General features: G+C 40.6%; 1 protein-coding gene across 7 annotated transcripts in view; it reads right to left on the bottom strand.

The window, feature by feature from the left end:
- Window positions 1-19,738, bottom strand: part of CYP20A1 (cytochrome P450 family 20 subfamily A member 1) — a 55,332-nt gene extending 35,594 nt beyond the window's left edge. Inside the window, exons 1-6 of one of the 7 annotated variants that reach the window (XM_070580859.1) lie at window positions 18,602-18,794; window positions 14,623-14,726; window positions 14,417-14,515; window positions 13,337-13,386; window positions 12,362-12,528; window positions 9,405-9,547 (exon numbers count right to left, since the gene is read on the bottom strand). In XM_070580859.1, the coding sequence (XP_070436960.1) occupies window positions 9,405-9,547; window positions 12,362-12,528; window positions 13,337-13,386; window positions 14,417-14,485 (429 nt within the window). In that variant the 5' untranslated portion in view covers window positions 14,486-14,515; window positions 14,623-14,726; window positions 18,602-18,794. Of the gene's footprint in view, window positions 1-9,404; window positions 9,548-12,361; window positions 12,529-13,336; window positions 13,387-14,416; window positions 14,545-14,622; window positions 14,727-17,053; window positions 18,849-19,055 lie in introns of those variants that run through there. The other 6 variants (XM_070580857.1, XM_070580858.1, XM_070580856.1 and 3 more) reach the window with 6 other exon arrangements.
- Window positions 19,739-20,727: the final 989 nt, after the last annotated feature.

Genomic DNA, 20,727 nt, shown 5'->3' with positions numbered 1-20,727 from the left:
TCAAGAAAAAGAGAGAGAAGGTACTGCAGAGCCTAAAGACATTAGAAATATAACAGAATATTTGGCAATAAAGCAAGAAAAGAAAGAAAAGGTATTAGGATTGGAAAAGAAATAAAACTGTCATTAATCTCAGACACCATGATAAACTATCAGAGTTAATAAGGGAATTTGGCAAGGCTAATGACTACAAGATCAATATGCAAAAATCAACTGCATATATCAGCAACAAACAAAAAATGAAATTTAAAAACAGTACAATTTATGATAGCATCAAAAAACTCACTACATACCTACGAGTAAATTTAATAAAAGTTGTACAAGATCTCTACACTGAAAAGTAAAAAAAACAATTGAGAAGAACTAAAGACAAAAACAAGTGGAAGGGTCCTCTTTCATGTTCCTGGGTTGGAAGACTCCGTAACAGGTAAAGATAACTTTACACAAATCAAGTGACCTACACAGTCACGTGGTTTATGATAAAGGTAACATTACAGTACAATGGAGAAAGGATGATCTTTTCAATAAGTTATGCTGGGTCAATTGGATAACCCGTATGTAAAAAAACGAATGTTAACCCTGTTCCTCATTCTCTACACAATTATAAACACCAAATGCATTATAGATCCAAGTGTGAAAGGTAAACAGTAAAACTTTCAGAACAAAACACAGACGAATATCTTCATGACATTATGGTAAATAAAGATTTCTTACATAGGACACAAAATGTAGTAACCATAAAGACAAAAAAGTATTAAGTTGGACTACACTAAAATCAGTATCTATTCACTAAAAGACGAGCTAAGAGCATATAGAACAAGCCACAGTAGAAGACACTTCCTATATATATACATGTATGTATATGTATGTATAGCCAACAAAATTCTTTAATTCAGAATTTTTAAAAACCTCTTAAAAATTAACGAGAGAAAAATCCAAAACAAATAGGCAAAAGACCTAAAACAGCACTACACGAAAGTGAATCTGCAACTGGCCAATAAACACATGGAAAGATGCTTAATTTTATTAGCCATCAGAAAAATGCAAATTAACGTCACAATGAGATACCCTATACGTCTACAAATACGAAGGAATGGTGAGGATGCAGAAAAATCAGAACTCTCATCCACTGCCACGGGACTGTAAATGGTAAAACCACCATGGAAAACTCTTTGAAAGCACCTACTAAGGTATCGATTCATTAATCCTCAATACTATGAGACAAGTAACTGTTATTATCCCCATTTTACAAATGAGGACGTGTGTCACAGAAAACAGTAACGTGCCCACGGCTACACAACAAAAACCACAGAGCTCCTGTTCCAAGCCAGGCAGCCCCATGCAGAGCCCAAGCTCTCAACCACTCTGCCTCTGTCTATGTAAGCAAGGAAGACAGGAAAAACTACATTCATGTCGGGCAAGAAGGAAACGAAAACCAGAAGACTGATGAACTTCAAAAATAGAAGGTGTTCTGAGATGAAGGGTCAGGATGAGGGCCAAGCGAAGAGTTAAGAGGAGGAGAAATACAAAGTAGCAAAAAGTTTGCTATCAGAAACTCGGAGTCTGAAACTGGTTCCAACATTAAACAGAATGAACGCTTTTAATGAGCATCACTGTAATACTTGGTTAAAGACCAGTATTTGACAACCATTAGATATAAACCTTCTTAAGGACAGCTTTTTGTATTGGTAGTTCTAGTACCTAGCAGTGTCCAGCAAATCCCGGGTGCTCAACAAATATTTAGTGAATTTACCAAAGCCCTTTTTCAAAATGACTGTCCTGTCTCTGCTTCAAAGAATAAGTTACATTTCTGACAGAGAGTAAGAACTCTCTCAAAAGTTATTATTAGATACTTCTTTAAATATTCAATTCTGTCTTACTAGTAATGTATGTCATAACTCTCTATGTAAAGTCATTGAACATTAGACCTTTCACTTTATAAAATTTGGCTTTTTACAAAGAACGGTTTTTGGCTTTCTAAAATGGAAAAAAATCTGATAATAAATACTGAACAATGCAATAACAACAGCAGGATACATAATCCTCCCCAAACCAACTCCTGCATATTAGCAGCTTCTGTGAGAATTAAAAAACCCAAATACATAGTCCTAAAAAGTCCATGAATAAAAGACTTTGTTCTTAGAGAAAACTCAATAAATTACTGAATTTTGGTTTTAATTATTCAATGAATTATTAAGCTTTGTTCCTAACGAAAATTCAATGAATACTGAGACTATCACTGATAGTTGAATAGGTCATTGTCCTTTCGAATTGTACAGTAATACAGGTTAATTAATGTGAAAGAAAATTAAATAATATAAAAATATAGAAATTAATTTCAATTAAATTCAACCCAGATAGAGATAACAACTGGTAACATTTTTGTATGTAGCTTTTCATGTTTTTCTATAGTTACGTGTTTCCATGTATATGTGTGCATATGTGTGTATATAGATATATTCTGGAAAATACAGTAATACTATACAAACTGTTCTGTACACTGGTTTTCTCACTTGCCATCTATTATGGATTGAATCGTGTCCCCCAAGAAGATCTTGAAGCCCTAACCCCCAGTACTTATGAAGGTGGCCTTATTTGGAAATAGGGTCTCTGCAGATGATGGAGTTAAGAGTGCATCAGGGCGGGCCTTAATCCAATTGTGACTGTGTCCTCATAAAAGGGGGAGATTTGTACACTGAGACACACACACATACACGGCAAGATCTCCTCATAAACATGAAGACAGATATTGGGGTGATAAATCTATAAGCCAAGGAAGATATAGACTGCCAGCAAACTGTCAGAAACTGGAAATGCACAGACGCTCCCTCACAGTCCTCGGAAGGAACCAACCCTGCTGACACCCTGATCTTGGACCTCTAGCCTCCAGAAGTGGGAGACCATAAATTTCCGTTGTTTAAGCCAGCAAGTTTGTGGTACTTTGTTATGTCAGCCCTAGCAAACTAACAGACAACCTTAAAATCATCTCCCCATGTCAGTGAATAAACATCTTTGCCATCTTTCTTAGTGTTTTCATTCTAATCCATTTAAATAATCCTCTATTATTGGATATTTAAGTATTTTCCAACTTCCGCTACAATAATCAATGCTTCAACAGTCATCATGGTACATACATCTATTTTGCTGACTTAAGAATTAGTCATTTAATCTTTTGATACATATTGCTGTGCTGTCCTGCACAAAGCAGGTATCAACTTACACTCTGAGCAGCAATACCAAAGTGCCCATTCCCCATACCTTTGACAGAATTGTCAATCTAACAGGTAAAAAATATCTTGACATTGCTTTAGTTGCCTTCTTTTGTTGTTAAATTATTGGTAGAGTTTAGACAAATTTCAAATTTTTTTAAGACATGCCTTTTTTTTTTTTTTTGGTGAGGAAGATCGGCCCTGTGCTAACATCTGTTGCCAATATTCCTTTTATTTTTTCCCTCCTCCTCAAAGCCATAGTACATAGCTGTATATTCCAGTTGTAAGTGCTTCTAGTTCTTCTATATGGGATGCTGTCACAGCATGGCTTGACAAGCAGTGTGTAGGTCCATGCCCAGGATCTGAACCAGCGAACCCTGGGCCACTGAAGCAAAGCATGTGAACTTAACCACTACACCACCAGACTAGCCTCAGTTTAACATATTTAATTGCCATTTACACGTTTTCACCAGTGTACTGTATGTTCACTTCCTTACCCATTTTTCTATTGGGGCTTGTATCTTTTTCTTAATAATGCGTAAGAGCTTTCTGTACGTAGCTGGCTTTTAAATGAAATCCATAGTACATCTTTCCCTAGTTCTGAGTGATAGGTAGTCAAACAGTTCTACGGTGACTTTTCCTTTGTAAGACAATAGATATTAAAAATTAAAAAAAGCTATAAATGGTATTCCCAAACACCAAATTTAGGACCCAAAAGGTTTCCCAAAAACCTGTTAGGACAGTACGTTACTTATCAGAGGTTTTAATTGTGAGTATCTCCCTACAGTATCAGATCACTGCTGATTATGCAACTAACAGATTAAATGCTTTCACCCTACTCTGGTAAAGGCCTTTTTTTTTTTAGCCATGACCATAAAAATTTTCTTACCAGTACTGTCACTTGTATCACATAAGTGCATTTTATCTGCTCATGGCTTAATCCACTTGCTTTGCAAAGTACTCTACAAAACAATGCAAATATTACAAATGATTCATGCAGGATTTTTCTCTAGGCACACATATCTAGTAGGTCTGCTAGAGGATTATGTGAATTTCTGTTAGTTTGTGAATCTCAACTGGTTTATACTGACCTGGAATTCTAACAATCTGTTGACGAGCTTCATTGATAGTACAGTGTTACACACTGACTTATTATTGGTAGAAATGTCCAAATCTATGACAAGTGCTTTCATTCCTTCCCAATTTTGTCATGCGTGATAGATGCACATTTACACAAAAGACAGAACTACCCAGTGGTTGAATAACAGGAATGCGTCTATGCTGACATATTCTTTTGCCAGCTATAGTTAAATTACATAAATCACATATTGATATATAAACTGGAAAGGCCCAACAAATGTACACTATTCATCTTATCATGTGCCCTGAATAAATAAGATACAATATAACTTACAGACTTCTTCAGAATGTTCTTATTAAAAGACCATGCTAATTTCAACTAACATAAAATTGGATTACAGAAAAATGAGTCTTGAGATACAATTCTACCTGGAGGCAGAAACAAATAAGATTCTGGAGTACATATCAGTTGTTCAGAAAGAATACAAACTTTCTTTTTGAAAAAAGTCTTTAGGTAATTATTCAGTAACTATTATGAAGTTATTAGAATCGCAGAGAAGCAAATGATTTTTATTCCACCACTAGGTGGAATTAGAATATTATTGTAACTGCAATACTCAAAAAAGACTAAACAAAGGAAGCAGAGAAAAGCTAGCAAGCAAAACTACATTCCAGGGTAGCAGAACCAAGATACAGAGAAGCGACAGGCCCAACCGACTGGGATCAAATCCAGACCTACTATCTACCAGCTGTATGACGCTGGAGAAGCTACCATCTACCTACTGTATGAGCCCGGACAAGCTACCGTCTACCGGCTGTGTGAGCCTGGACAAGCTACCGTCTACCGGCTATGTGAGCCTGGACAAGCTACTGTGCTTCAGTTTCTTCATCTGTGAACACAGGGAAGTAACAACACCTACCTATAAAGTTTTTGTGAGGATTAAATGAGTTCATACAAGCTATTAAACTAATGAACTCAACAATTTTGGCTATTAATATTATTACTAAGCTGTCAATTAAGAGGATTCTGGACAAAAGTTATAAATTTTAAAATCCAGAAATACTTGTTAAATTAGAATTTAGCCCAAAAGTCACAGAAGGATATGGGCTGAAGCATACAGAAGAGAGAAATCACACTCACAGAATTAGAGTGCGGGTGTACACACTGCCTCGGAGCAGAGATGGTCAGGGCGGGAAGGAGTCAGAATTCACAGGATGAGGTTTGAGAGGATTAGAGAAGAATCAGAACACAGAACTCAGATCTGGACCCAAAACAAGAAAAAAAACGCAAAAGGTTTATTGTGCCAATATGAAGTATACAACTTATTTTGGGGTGATAGCTCCAAACAAAACTAACCAACTGGCTACTATATGCTAAACACCGTTAGGCCCTCTAAAAAGCATGTCCTCAGGGCTGGCCTGGTTGCAAAGAGGTTAGGTTCACGCACTCTGCTTCAGCGGCCCACGGTTCACAGGTTCGGATCCCAGGCACAGACCTACACCCCCTCGTCAAGCCACGCTGTGGAGGCGTCCCACATAAAACAGAGGAAGATTGGCACAGACAGCTCAGTGACAATCCTCCTCAAGCAAAAAGAGGAAAGCTGGCAGCAGATTTTAGCACAGAGCCAATCTTCCCCACAAAAAAAAAGCTTGTCCTCGTTGGTATGATGTCTGGAATTTGCTTTAAAACAATCTAGACAGAGGACAGGGGAGGAAAGTAGGGGTACAGATAAAATAAGACTGTTTAATTTGATAATGGTTAAAGTCTGGTGATGAGGACACGGATGGTCATTTTACTACTCTCTATTTATGTTTCTGTAAATTTTCCATGATTTTAAAAATTATTTACTCTACATAATGCGAGAGTAAGTGGGGTTGGGGTGTGTCTGTGCATTTTGAGTGAATGTGGAGTTAACCTCTGCAGAACACAAAGGATCTCTATGTAACCCTCCAAACAAGACAGACACAAGCCACCAACTGTAAGAACCCTGCAGGGGGGAGAGAATGCATTGGCCAAGCTGGAAATACTGACCAGGAGGTGCAGTTTCAGAGGAGAGGAGAAGGAAAAATATAAGCAAGGAGAAATGTGAACAGAACAGAACAAGGTGGGAGGAAAAAGCAGCAAACAAATGGCAGGAAAATCTATTTCTCAAGGAAAGGGGAAGGACTGGTATTTCATGAGTGGTTAGTGTGCTCTAAGACCTGCTGTTAGGTATTTACATCCTTATCTCATATAATCCTCACAGCAAATCTGTGATGTGGGTGCTACTATCCTCAATTTAAGAAGAGGAAATAAAAGCTCGCAAAGGTCAAGTAACACACAAACCACCGTGCAGATACTAAACGACAGAAGCCAGACTCAAAACCTCTTGCCCAAGCCTAACAGTCCTTGCAGTACACAACAATGCTCTTCCCCAAGCAGCTACCTTAAACATACAGCAAAACAAATAGCTGTGTCTGAAGTACGCGGATTATGAAAAGGGGAAGGAAAACACAATCTAAGAAGGGAGAGAGACAAGTGAACCGACCTGACTTTGTTATGCAGCACATGCAGGTGGTTAGGGCACTTTAGGGAAGCTGCATGGGGAAGAGAGGAAATTAAACTGGAGACTGGACGAGGCGCTAGCCAAGCAAGGTGCGAACAATATTTTGGGGGAGGAAATAGCAAGAAGAGATCCATAGAGATAAAAGAGGAGACAATGAATTAATGTCAGTATTCCTTTGCTGATGTAACAAGTATTGACTGAGGCCTATTCTACACCAAGAACCATGCACAGTAATCAAAGAGAATAGATCCTCCCTTCAAGGAGCATACGATTCAGGAGACAGACATCCAAAGAATTACACACTGGGAAGTGCTGTGAAGGAAAAGTATAGCATGTTATGATAGCATCTAAAATGGGGACCTCCCTAGGAAGAGCAGGACGATTAGAGAGAGCTTCCCTGGAAAAGCGACCTTTAAACTAAAACCTGAAGATTGAGTGCCATTAACCAGGTGTGTGGATGATCGGGGAGACAACTCAGGCCAAGCGAGTAGCAGATACAGAGACTTTGAGACAGGAGAGAACAAGGTAGAGAACTAAAAGAAAACCAGCGTGGCTAGAGTTTCAACACGAAGGAGAAGGTGGGAAAGGAGGTGGGGAAATCGGCAGGCGATCACACATGGTCTTAAGACAACATTAAAGATTTCAGAGTTTGTCCCAGAAGCAAAGGGAAGCCAGTGAGGGTTTTTGATCAAGGGAGTGATAAAATAAGAACTGCATTTTGAAAGCATCTATTCTCAAGGGTTCTGAACTTTAAGTCCACAGGTACCAAAGGGTCTGTGCATAGAATCCAGGACCCCATGAACTTGGATGATGGGGGAAAATCTTTACTTTTCACAAACCTCTACAGAAGACTTAGCATTTCCTTTCATTGTGACTATAGGCCCCTTAACTTTCTTACCAATAGAGATTTCAAATATGTTCACATCATATTTCAGTTATTGCAAAATCTCAAAATAATGGTGTTATCCCTCATAACGTCATTACTTTAAAATCACAGAAGCTTTTGGAAGCATTGCTAGATCTTGTTATTTAATACATTAATAATGAAGCACATATATTACGATATCACAAGATGTTTAAAATAGTATTTTGATAACATAGTTGGTTTCCTTTGTAGTTGTATACTTAAAAATGTTATTCTCAGGAGTCCAAAGGTTTCACCAAAACTGCCAAGTGGTACATGTCATAAAAAAAGTTTAAGAGTCCCTGCAGAAGGGAGAAAACAGAGGCGGGAGAAGGGCAGAGAGACGGTGGAGAAACAAGCACCCAGGGAAGGTGATGGGAGCTTAAATGAGGACAGCAGCAGGGCTGCCGGGAGAAGGAGATCAACCTGAAAAGTATTCAGCAGGTAAAATTGACATTAGAGACTCTTTTTGAGTGTAACTTTCAAAGAATACTTAGTGTTATAAAAATGTTTACAATATAATGATAAATCAAAAACGCAGAGTCTAAAACTATTCATACAGTATGATGATTAAAATTCTACCGTGCATAGAAAAGACTGGAATAATAGAAAGTATTTTAAATGCTAAACATGGTTATCACTGAGTAATGAACACTATTAAAAATGTTTATTTTTTCCTTAGGACTCTTCTAAATTTTTCCATATTTTGTAAAATGACTACCAGAAAAAAACAAGCATAATTTTAGTTATTTTGGGGAAAATTTTAATGACATGGGAAAATGTGTATGCTATGTTTTAAAGTGAAAAGTATATAAAATTGTACATATAGTATGATTTGAGACCATATGTATACCTATAGGGAAATTATGGGTGATTTCTATATACTGTCAGATTTTCCATGTTTTCTACAGGAACACAGCACTTTTATAAATTACAGTATTTTTAAAGGGCACAAGTGGATGGATCAGCTTTGGACAGAAGGAAAGACTATACTATTTAAAATGAGAAGAAAGAACAAAGGACTGAAGTGGACTGAGTTTGCTGGTGGGGAGAGGACACTGGGGAGTCAGACGTGCAGGACCCTACAGACTCAGCAAGGCGGCGGCCAGGACACCCACAGCAAGCCCAGGGGCTGGGAGGCCCGGCAACACGGGAACAAGCGTGCAGGTCTAGGGACAGAGAACTGTCAGGCAGCACACCAGGCTCACCTGAGAGCCTCAGGGAGAAGGAAATGGATGGAGTAGTATTGTTAACCTTTGTAAACCATGTGTGGAGCGTCTCAAAATATCAGGTCCCCTCCCCTGACTGAGTTCGTCCAAGCAGAGGCCCGGGAATCTGCATTTTCAGTGTGAGAGCACTTCAGGCGAGCACAGACCATGCTTTGGGAAACACTGGCTTAGAGTCTGGCCTGAAAACAAAGGACAAATCTATCGATATAGAAATTCTTTTCAGGATCTCTGACTCCCATCATTCCGACTTACACAGGGAGTCTAAATGTTAATACTTTTGCTTTGTTTTTGTTTATTTTGTTTTAGAATTTCAGAAGAATAAAAATCAGCTTAGAAAGACAGGTAAGAAAAGAGTAGCAAAGACAAGACACACCAACAGTCAAAAAATGTACTATTATCTGCATCAGAGAACTCCAGGCCAAACTACTCACCACCTTACCTTGAGCAGGAGAGCAAAATTACTCTGCAGAGAGGCAGTCACACCATTCTCATACAATTTTTTCCTCATGTGGTTTTCACTCACGTTCCCACCAGTAGACTGATACCTTAATAATGACTTCAGCATGGTTTCAAAAGGGTCCGCTGAAACAGACAAATTAACGTTTCTAAATCAAAGCATTAAATCAAAATAAAAACTCTCCAACAAAAGAACAAAGAGACGAGGAGGTATGGGATTGTCGCTGAGAGCACGCAGCTCTTTCCACAATTCCCTTATCTGTCTTTCCCAAATATGATCAGTTCAAGAGGCAATAAAACTTGGCAAGAAGACACGGCTCATCAGGCCACATTGAGGGGGCGCCCCACACAGCACAGCCAGAAGGACCTACAACTAGAAGACACAACTAGGTACTGAGGGAGCTGTGGGGAGAAGAAGAAAAAGAAAAAAGAGTGGCAACAGATGTTAGCACAGGTGCCAATCTTTAAAAAAAAAAAACCAACTTGGCAAGAATACAATATCCTGACTGGGAAATCCACTATAAATCATTATTACTTACATAAATTTTCTATCTACATATCAACAATCTTTGATTTTTTTAAAAAAAGCTCATTCCACTGACTTTAAATCAAAATTGATGTTTGTGTATAATCATCAAGCATTACACCTAAAATTATGTAGCTGAGTTCAAAAATTTCCTTTCTTTTCTCCTTCATTCATTTTCAAGTGTTTCTTTAATGACTATACCATCTTCACACACAAAAAATACACCGTCACTGTAAACCAAACAACACGTTAAAATACAAAGAACAAAATTCACCTAACTCCCACCATACAGAGACACTCACTTTTAGAGATTTATTAACAACTGTTAACATTTTTCATTCTGAGAAAGATTAGCTCTGAGCTAACTACTGCCAATCCTCCTCTTTTTGCTGAGGAAGACTGGCCCTGAGCTAACATCTGTGCCAATCTTCCTCTACTTTATATGTGGGACGCCTGCCACAGCATGGCTTCTGCCAAGCTGTGCCATGTCAGCACCCGGGATCCAAACCAGCGAACCTCGGGCCGCCCAGAAGCAAAACGGGCGCACTTAACCACTGCGCCACCGGGCCGGCCCATGTTAACATTTCTTAACAGAGAGAGACAGACAAAAATCTGTCAGATTTCGCAAAGAACTGCAGCCCTTTCTCTCAGAGCGCTTCCCTCAGTTCACCGGTGTGATCATTGAATACTGTTTGCACGCTTCCCCACTCCCCAACACTAGACCATAAACAGCAAGGGGCAGAGACCACGCCTGGTTTGACTCATCACTGTGTTTCCTGACAGCAGCATCCTTCCACGTTGTGGAAAGCTTAGTGACTAAGAGCAGGAACTCAACCCAGACTGCCTGGCTTCACTCCGGCTCCATCACCAAGCAATGGTGTGACTCTGGGCAAACAACAAGCTCTCTGTACCTCAGCTCTCTCTTCTGCAAAAGGCAGACAATCATAATACCTACTTCACAAGGTTGCTCTGAGGATTAAGTGAGTTAATATTTGTAGAGGGCTTACAATAGTGCTGACATGTAGTAATTGCTATACAATGATTTGATAAACAAAATAAACTGTCTCTATCATTATATTAAGGTCTGAATGTACTCTTTTATTCAGCCATTGATAAATATTTAAGTTTGTTTCAAATTTTTATTATAAATAATACTAATATGTCTTTTCTCATTTATGTGATTACCAATTTATGATAAATTCCTTAAGATATTATTGGTAAGTCAAGGGTCACTGCCAATCTTCTCTCCAGAAAGTCTGTAAAACCTTTACACTCTATGTTTCTCCACTCCCTCATCAACGAGTTTTGCCAACATTTTTCATCTCTTCTAGTCAGAGAGTTAAAAATCTCATTTTTATTTGCATCCCACTGATTAGTGAGGTTGAAATCTTTTCATTTGCTTATTGGTCATTTGTATTTCTTCTTTCTTAATTACCTTTTTTGTCTATTTTTCTACAACTGCATTTTCTTTTTATTGAATTGCTAGTTTTTATTTACTTTATATATATGGGTGGTAAACAGTTTCCCCATTTCTCTTTTAAACTTCTTCATGGTGCCTTTTTATTTCACAGAAATCTAGTAATCGTTACTACACATTATGTTAGTAATACGCGGCCAACATTTTCCCATCTCTCTCTTTTACATCCTTTTTTAAGGTGTTTTTTATTGTACTGAAATTTTTCATTTTTATGGAGACAGATTTACTCATCTCGTGCTTGATGGCTTTTAGATCTCACGTCACTCTAAGAAACTCAAAACTTTAATATTTAACCATGTTTTCTTCTACTACTTTTATGACTCCAAATTTTAATCATTTGGAATTTATTTTGATATAAAGAGTAAGACAGGGATTAAGACTTATTTTTTCCAAATAGCTAACCAGTTTCCCCAAAACCATTCATTATCTTTCTCCTTTATCATCAAAGGCTATCTTTATTGTTTCTGCTTGGTGTATGTACCAGACTACCTACTCTGTTCCATCAGTCTGTCTAGTCCTGACACAGTACAAGATTCCTTAAATTAATCTAGCTCTATAATCCACCGTTCTATCTGATGGTGCCAGTCTTCCCCTCACTAATATTCTTTTCTAGATGTTTCTTAGCTGCTCTTGTACCTTTACTCTTCCAGATAAACCCTGCAACTATTTTTTCAGGTTCCCAAAAAAATCTTCTTGGAATTTACATTGGGATTTTATTGTATAGATCTATAAATTGAATGAAAAAATAACCATTTTACTATACTCTGTCTTAAAGAGGTAATAAATACAAAAACTTCAACAGAATGCCTGGCACGTAGCAGAAAGCATTCAATACATGTTAGCTATTCCCATCCAAGAGCAATGCATGGGTCTTCATTTACAGACTTCTATTCTTAAAAGATAAGGATCAGCTAACAAGAAAGAAAAGTAAACTTACACGTCTTATTAGGGTTGATATGCTGCTTCAGGACATCGACAGTGCCCAAACTAACCACAAGGCGCCTGCCGAACCAGAAAGAGACCACAGGCCCATATCGCTCATGCAAATGCACCAGGAACTCGTGCAAACTTCCACTGTTCACGATATCAGGAAGATTACCATCTCTGAGAAAAGAGCAACATTTGACAAAATAATCAATTTAACTTGGAAAAACCAGAAAAACAACAGCTGATTCTGAATTAACTATGTCAATAGATGAGACCAAAGGTACATGAAACTCAAATTACTGCAAAATCCAAAACTCAATATATTTGACTTCTTGCTTTCTGTAGTTATATTTAGATACAGATTTGTCTGGTATTTTGACAATTCATAACACTTCAAGCCAAATAAGAAAGCTACACAAGGAACATCTTTGACCTAGACACTGGAAAACTATCCAATTTTTGCAGCACCTCATTTTGAGATAGCAATGTACATCTTTGGCTGATTTAAATCAGATCACCTATGGCAATTTTTTCTTCTTTCCTCTTTTTTTTTTTTTGGTGGGGGTGAGGAAGATTGGCCCTGAGCTAACATCTGTGCCAATCTTCCTGTATTGTACATGGGACACCACCACAGCACAGCTTGATGAGTGGTGTGTACGTCCACACCCAGGATACAAACTCAGGGCTGCCAAAGCAGAGTGCATGAACTTAACCACAACACCACCGGGGCAGCCCCTTCTTTCCTTCTATCTTAATCCTGTTTCTCTAGGGGAAGTGAAAGCAATTAAAGGTTTTGATTTATAACAACCCTCCTTTCTGTTCTTAACAAAGTTTAGATTGTATGCCCAGAGATAAATTTAGAGTAAAAAAGGAATTAAATAAGCTGAGTGATCTAAAAACATGGTTTAGTTTTGATACCAAAAATTATCAAAACTAAAAAAATTAAGAGTTGACTCTACTTGATTCCAAAAAGATAATTACTCACTTTTCTTCCGTTGGTGGAACCCCCGGAATTCCTGCAGCTTGTCTGGACGCCTTAAGAAAAAATTTTAAATTAGTTTAGTGTAACGAATTATCATATATAGCCCATAAGTCAGACGTGTTTTGCCAAGACTTCCGCAGGACCTTAAATGATAGCTTTCCAATTAGGTTAAATCTCAGGAATTATTGCTATATTAAATACAAAACCTGAGTTCTTTGTATTGAAAAGAATTATCTTAATATTCTTCCTCTATGTTAACTAAACTAAGTGTCTGAAGAATTTACTATCCATTCTACATCAATTAATATATAATCAAGAATATTTTTCTTTGTTATGAGTCTATATATGGTCCCATCTGGCTTGGCTCAAAAAATAAAAAAGTCATGTTTATCATAGTTTCATTCGTAATAAAGTTCACCTCTTTCTACTCAAAGAATTTACCAAAATACAACATGATATTCGTCTTTTGCTTTAACACAATCACTATTCCTCAGGTTCATACAGTCAGTGAGGTATCTGGTTTAAAAATAAATAACAAAATAATTCATAGCAAATTGTTAAAGTAACAACCTCTAAGGAATGAACTGGGGAAAAGTTTGGGGAATTTTAATTTTCACAATTTTGTACTACATTTACGGTTGCTGTGTTTTGGGGTCAGCATTATTTTTTATTTTACAACAGGCATACTACTTTTATAATAAGACTTTTATAAAATAATTTTTAAATTAACTATTTACAGGAAAAATAACCTAAAATATTCAACTCCAGAATCAATTCTGAATTTTGTCAATGATTTTGACTAGCATCTATCACAGTTTATCTACCTAGCATTCTGACCTTTTTTCTACTTAACATTATATAAATGAATACATATTTATTTATTTATTTGACCATTTAAAGGCTAAACTGAGTTACATCATGTAGTTGGAAGTGCTTATTCATTTTCCTTCTATACTGCTGTAAAATATCTGGGCTATTTCTTTTCTTTCTCTTGTTTTTTCATTATTATAAGTAATGCCACGAAAATCTTTGTACAGTTTACTTTTTTCCTCCTTTGGAATATATATGCCAAAAGATAAATACCAGGGTTTTGCCGGTTTGGATCCTGGGTGCAGACATGGCAGTGCTCATCAGGCCACATTGAGGCAGCATCCCACATGCCACAACTAGAAGGACCCACAACTAAAAATACACAACTATGTACCGGGGGGCTTTGGGGAGAAAAAGGGAAAATAAAATCTTAAAAAAAAAAAGAAAAAGATAAAGTCAACGGTATAAAAAAATCCTACCTTTTACTTTCTAGGCTGAAATTATTACTGACTGAAACAAGCTTCCTGATTTCTCTTTAAACATGGTAGATTGATAACATTTATTATCTCTTCCTCCTGAAATTCTGTTAGAATGAAAGTAAAGGGATAAGAAAGGAGGAAACAAGGATAAAGAGAATGGGAGAGGAGACAACAGTGGATGAACAATTCAATCAACTTTTCAAAAGAGTTAGCGGTTGGAGTGATTGACTGACATGGTTCAGAGGCCTGCTCTGTGGGCCTGCAGACGAGGATTCCCACAAGAAGCAATCAGATTTGCCCTCAGTAACTAGAAAGGCAGGATAAGACACAAGGCTTTAACAATTAGTAAAATGTCAGTATAGAGATCCCTCAGACACCCTAGGTGTCCTTCTCCATTCCTGTGATTACCTTCCTTTCGGAAAGAGACCTTAAGATTCAAGAACAGGCTGAGGGGTGGCAACCCCTGCAACCCTAAGGGAAAATTATTTCCAACCTAGAATTTTATACTGACCCAAACTATGACTCAAGCGTGAAGCTAGAACAGAAACATTTTCAAATGAGGAAGGTTTCATTAAGTGTATTTTCCATGCACTTTCTTAGGAAGCTATCGGAAAATGACGCTCTACAGCAAACAAAGGAAGTGAAAGAAAAAAAGAAGAGAATCATGTGGATCCAGGAAACAGGGTACACAACCTGGTGAAGGGCAATAAATACCACAATGAGAGTAAAAGGGCAAGAGCCACGCAGTGAACACGATGGTCACCAGCACTGACTGCGGAAGGATGATGGAGAGCTCCAGAAAGAACAGCTTCACAGGAAAGAAAACGCAACTGAAGTCTTTGAATATTTGAACAACTGCACTGAGCAGCTATGACAGAAATGTTGAAATATTTGGAATACACTGCTGACAAGTAGCAGTGAATAAGCTCTGACAAAGTGCAAAGTCCACCCCTAGCGCTTCGGCAGCTCCCCCAGGCGCAGGAAGAGGGAGCCTTAGGAGTCTGTGCGCTCTGAGGACAACGGCTCCTACACCCACCTCCACACTCCATTAGCAGAAACCAAGAGGGCGCCCCAGAAGCCCAGGTGAAATGTGCTCCTGCCCTTTACTAGATCCACATCTCCCAAATAACCAAAAGGATGAGAGGGATCCCAAGTTGCCATGCACCTGGGAAGACCCCGCAAAACTTCAATCTTCCTGATAATCGTAGCCTCGCCGCTACCATCTGCCTTGAGACTATCCAGAATAATGTTATTATGACCTTTTCTCTAACTTAAATTAGACACCACACGATGCCCAGGACTACCATCCCCAGGTCTTCCATCACCCCCGCGACTTCTATTCCTACAAGTTAATCCTCTTTCCTGAGCCATCTCTCAGCCACTCATCCCCATGGTCGTACACTAGATCTGGACATTGCCAATAACTTCAACATCTCAAGAGTTTTAACATCAAGCACCCAAATCTCCAAGCACCTCCTATCTTTCCTTCTCACTACTTTTAGTATCTTGCCTCTAAAAACTATTTTTACCCCAAAAAGACCTGTAACCCAACCCACTCATATACTCATTTTCCACTTTACCCAGGTTAGATTCCATGGCCAGTCATTATAACCACTCCTTTGCCCTGTATCCTTTCGTCATAATCATGTAGCAAAGCACCAATTCTAATTAAATCCAACCTTCTGTCAACCGCCCCTGGACCCACACAGCTCAAGAGAAACAAAGCCAGGCTGACTAGTCTTATTTTAATTTCATGAACTTCAAGTGAGCTGCCTGGAAATCACACTTCCCTAGGCCATCACTCTCCTAATCTTCTAGATAGATGGCTATTTCACTCCTCCTCTCTCTTCAAATCCCTATCCTCACCAGTAACTGACAATCTTGCTTCTATTTCATTGAAAAAATGAAGGCCATCAGGAGCTAATGGCCATACCACAGTGACCTATCTGCCTACATTTTGCCCATATCCCCCACCTTCCCTCTCACTAGGGATGAAGTGTCTGTGCTCCAAATGAAATGTACCCCCATCCCTCCACGCCTGCACTGGACCCCATCCCCTCCCACCTACTCCAGAAAATTGGTCCAGCAATTCTCTCCTCTGTTCTTACAGCATCAGTTTTCCCCTCCGGACTTGACAGTCCTCATCAGCATATGAACACAATGTCATTTCTCCCACCTTAAAAAATTTCCTTTACCTTGCTTCCCTTTTCAGTTCCCAGTCCCGCTTCCAGCAAAACTCTAAAGAGTTGTCTATACTGGATATCTCTGAACCCACTCCATTTAGGTTTATTACCACCACCATTCCACTGAAACTGCTCTTATTAAGATTATCAGTACTACGAAATTCTCAGGTCTTAACTTGACATACTGCAACATCTGACTTGGCTGATTACTCTCTTCTGCATAAAACACTTGGCTTCCTTCTATTTACCTGGCTGCTCCTTCTCAGTCTCCTTTGCCGGCTCTTCTTCCTCAACTTCTCGACATTGGAGAATCCAGGGCTTGGTCCTTGGGCCTCTTCTCTCCTGTACCACACTCTCCGGGAGATGGCAACTAGTCTCCCAGCTTTAAATACCATCTATACACTGACAGCACCCAAATTTATATCTCCAGCCTGGACTTTTTTCTTAAACTCAAGACTTATATATCCAGTTCACCATCTCCACCTGGATGTCTAAGAGGCATCTCAAATCTGGCGCATCCAAAACGAAATTCCTAATCTCTGTGAAGCCCAATACCTGCCACCAAAATAAAACTAAACAAAAACAACAGCAAAGCCCTTATGTTCCCTGGAGTCAATTCATCCTTCCAGCTACTAAGGCTAAAAAGTTTGATGTTCTCCTCGATGCCTCTCTTCTCTCACATTTCACATCCAATCCACTGGGAAATCCCACTGGCTTTATCTTCACAATGGACCAGTTCTCAGCATCTCTGCTACCATAACCTTGGTCCAAGCCAACACCATCTGACACAGAAACTGTTACAACCTCCTAACTACTCTGCCTGTTTCCATCCCTGCCCCAGGGATGTCTATTCTTTTAACATAGTAGCCAAAATGATTCTTCTAAAATTTAACTAACAAAATTAAATTCCCTTAAACTTAAATGTCACTCTTCTGTTGAAACTCTCCAGTGGCTAACCTCAGAGTCAAAGCCAAGTCCACAAGATGGCCTACAACTAAGGTCCGCCCTTCCTCCCCATCATCTGACTTGATCTTTGTGACCGGTCTCTTCCTGGCTCCCTCCACTCCAGCCACACTGGTCCCCTCGTTTTCCTGGAACACACCAGGCATGCTTCCCCCCGAAGATGTGCACTTGCTGTTCTCTTTGCCTGGAATGCCTCCCCAAATATGTGAACGACTTGCTTCTTCACCTCCTTCCCGTCTCTGCTCAAATTTGTCATCTCTTGACCATCCTACTTTAAAATAACAATCCTGCCTACCCCCAGCTCTACTTCGCTCCATAACACTTCACACGAACATTCTACATATGTCATCTGTTTACACTGTTTCCCCTCGCCAGAATATAAATTCCATGAGTCAGGAATCTCGTGTCTGGTTTGTTCGCTGCTGTTTTCCCAGCACGCGGAACCGTGTCCGGCACGTAATCGGTTGAAAGAATACAGCGTTGCTTCTATTAGCTAATCAAAGGTCAGTCTCATTTAAAGATGATCAAAGATTCAAGACCTGAGGCCACTAAATGTGTAGTTTCTCAGAAAAACAGACACACTGAAAGCTCCAGACTGCAGGGGCAAGATTCCGGGCTGATGCGCGCACCAGCTCCGAGGGCGCGCTTCAGGAGGAGTTCCGCCGCCACCAGCGACGTGCCTGGAGGTGGTCGGCTACACTCCGACTTTACCAGAAGCACCACCCCGCTTCGCGCGCGACACGTCCAGAGGCGACTCCTCCCGGGTCAGCTCCGCGATCCCGGAAAGGCCACGCGCCCCACCCCGCCTGAGAGCCCCCAGGGGTCTGCTGTACCCTCAGGACTCGGGTTCCGGCGGGGACAGCTCGGAAGACGCACGGAAAGGCAGACGGCACAGAAACGCCGGGACAATCCTCGAGAAGGGGGAAGGGAGAACGGAGCAGGGCGCCCTGGAGCGTCCCCCCAGACCCGCTAAGGACCGGAGGTCAGGGTCTGCAGCGACTGCCGAAGAGCTGCCTACTGTCCCTCAGAGCCTCGGGGCCGCGGGGGCGTGGCGACGCTGGACCCGGAGGCCCCGCCCCCAGCCCGCAGCCCCCGCAGCCGCGCAGGCGCCCCGCAGCGGAGCCGTCCGCCCCTCCTCCAAGCCGGCCGTGCGCGCGCCCGGGGCGCGTCACGTGCTCCAGGAGCCGGGCCCGCGCGGGCGGGGGCTGCGGCGGGAGGACCGGGGCTGCGGCGGGAGGACCGGGGCTGCGGCGGCGCCGACGCCCTGAGGGCGGAGCGCGTGCTTACCGGGTAGAGGTAGAGCACCGCTCCCACCAGCGCCAGCAAGAAGGTGACGGCGAAGATGGCGAAGTCCAGCATGGCCTCCCGCCCGGAGCCACGGCTCGGATTCCCTCTCGGGCAGCGGCGCCTCAGCCGGGCTGGCCCCGGGCAGGGACGGGGGCGGGGCGTCCGGCCCCGCGAGCCAATGGGCCGCTGGGGGCGTCCCCGCGGCGGGGAGAGCAGAGGAGCGCCCGAGCGGGAGGGGGCTGCGGTGGCCACGACTGCGGACACGTCCCGGGCGCGGGGCCCAGGCTTCGGAAGGACGTTAGGAGCTGCCACCGCTCTGCGCCGACCAACAGTCTTCCAGTGGATTTAGGGTCAAAACTTCTAAACCAGTGGTTGTCAAGTGGACCAGCAGCAGCAGCATCACCCGAGAACGTACTAGAAATGCAGATTCTCCATCCCACCGCAGACCTGCAGAATCAGACGCTCCGGGAGGGAGGGGGACAGCAATCTGCGTTTTAACAAAGCCGGTCCACGCAGTGAGCACCACCGACCTGAGCTAACCCGGCAAGCGTCTGAGTCAAGCACCGTTAGACGGCCCTTGTTTCGCAAAAGAATTTATACTTGAAGCGCTAGTAAATGTGATTCCTTGACCCCTTGTGTGCAGGCAGCGGAGTGCTCAGTGGTGGATAAGATTTCCTGGCTCCGCTAGAGATGCAGTAAATCGACTGAATTTTCTAAGCTTCCGTTTCCTCCTATATGAAACAATCGAAATAATACCACACAGAGTTGCCTGTAGGATTAAATTAGATAATTTATGAAAAGTACTTAGCACAGCTCCTGTTAGAATTAGTTGTTCTGAGCATAAGAATACTCTAGAATCCCTCTTCTGTTTCACATGACTCAGAAGTTTTGACGTGAATAATGTAAGGCAACTTACTGGTGCTTCATTTAGTGAAAGCGTCCTAATAGTAATTATAGATTTTGTAGCTTTAATAATACAAAGTGTCAAAAAAAAAAAGCAACAACTCAGCAAGAGAAATCATTCTAGATTTCATTTTAGAGCTTCTATGATAAATGACATTAGGTAATTATGAAACATATCTCATTGACAATGCCAAATGTTTTGGCATCTATAGCAAATAAAACACTGCTATTTTATCTTTAATTTAGCAGAAATTGTAATTTTAACTCTAGTTCCCTGCGTATAGATGTGTTTCAAAGGTTCATTTTTAAATCTGTTTCGAATTTTAAATACATTTCCCGTCGAAATCATGTTCCAAATAGGGTTTCAATACAGAAAACGTCAGATTTTTAAATGCCTAACGTAGCTACATAACAGTAACCCTAGGCACCAATCCTCGAGGATAGATACAGGCCTCCCATTTTAGTCCTATAGCTTCAGATCCTCAGAATTTTCAGAGTCTGTGAAAAAGAGACAAAAATTGCAGAGGTTGAGCAGGGCACAGTATTTTAGAGATTAAGTCTCTAAAACTGTACAACTACCTGCTCTTCTTGTGTTCTTCAAACTTTAGCCCAGATACTCCCTAAAAGTATTTTGAAAAGCCATGCATCCATATACTTTCACACTTTTTTTGTGTTGACATCTAAAATTTTTATGTTGACCTTAAAGGATTAGATTTCTGGTATATTGTAAATATCACATCTTAAAATTGTTCTCTCTCTCTTTTAAATG

The sequence above is a fragment of the Equus przewalskii genome, chromosome 17, assembly GCF_037783145.1.
Source record: "Equus przewalskii isolate Varuska chromosome 17, EquPr2, whole genome shotgun sequence".
NCBI lineage: Eukaryota > Metazoa > Chordata > Mammalia > Perissodactyla > Equidae > Equus > Equus przewalskii.
This window is presented reverse-complemented; position numbering and strand designations above follow the sequence as displayed.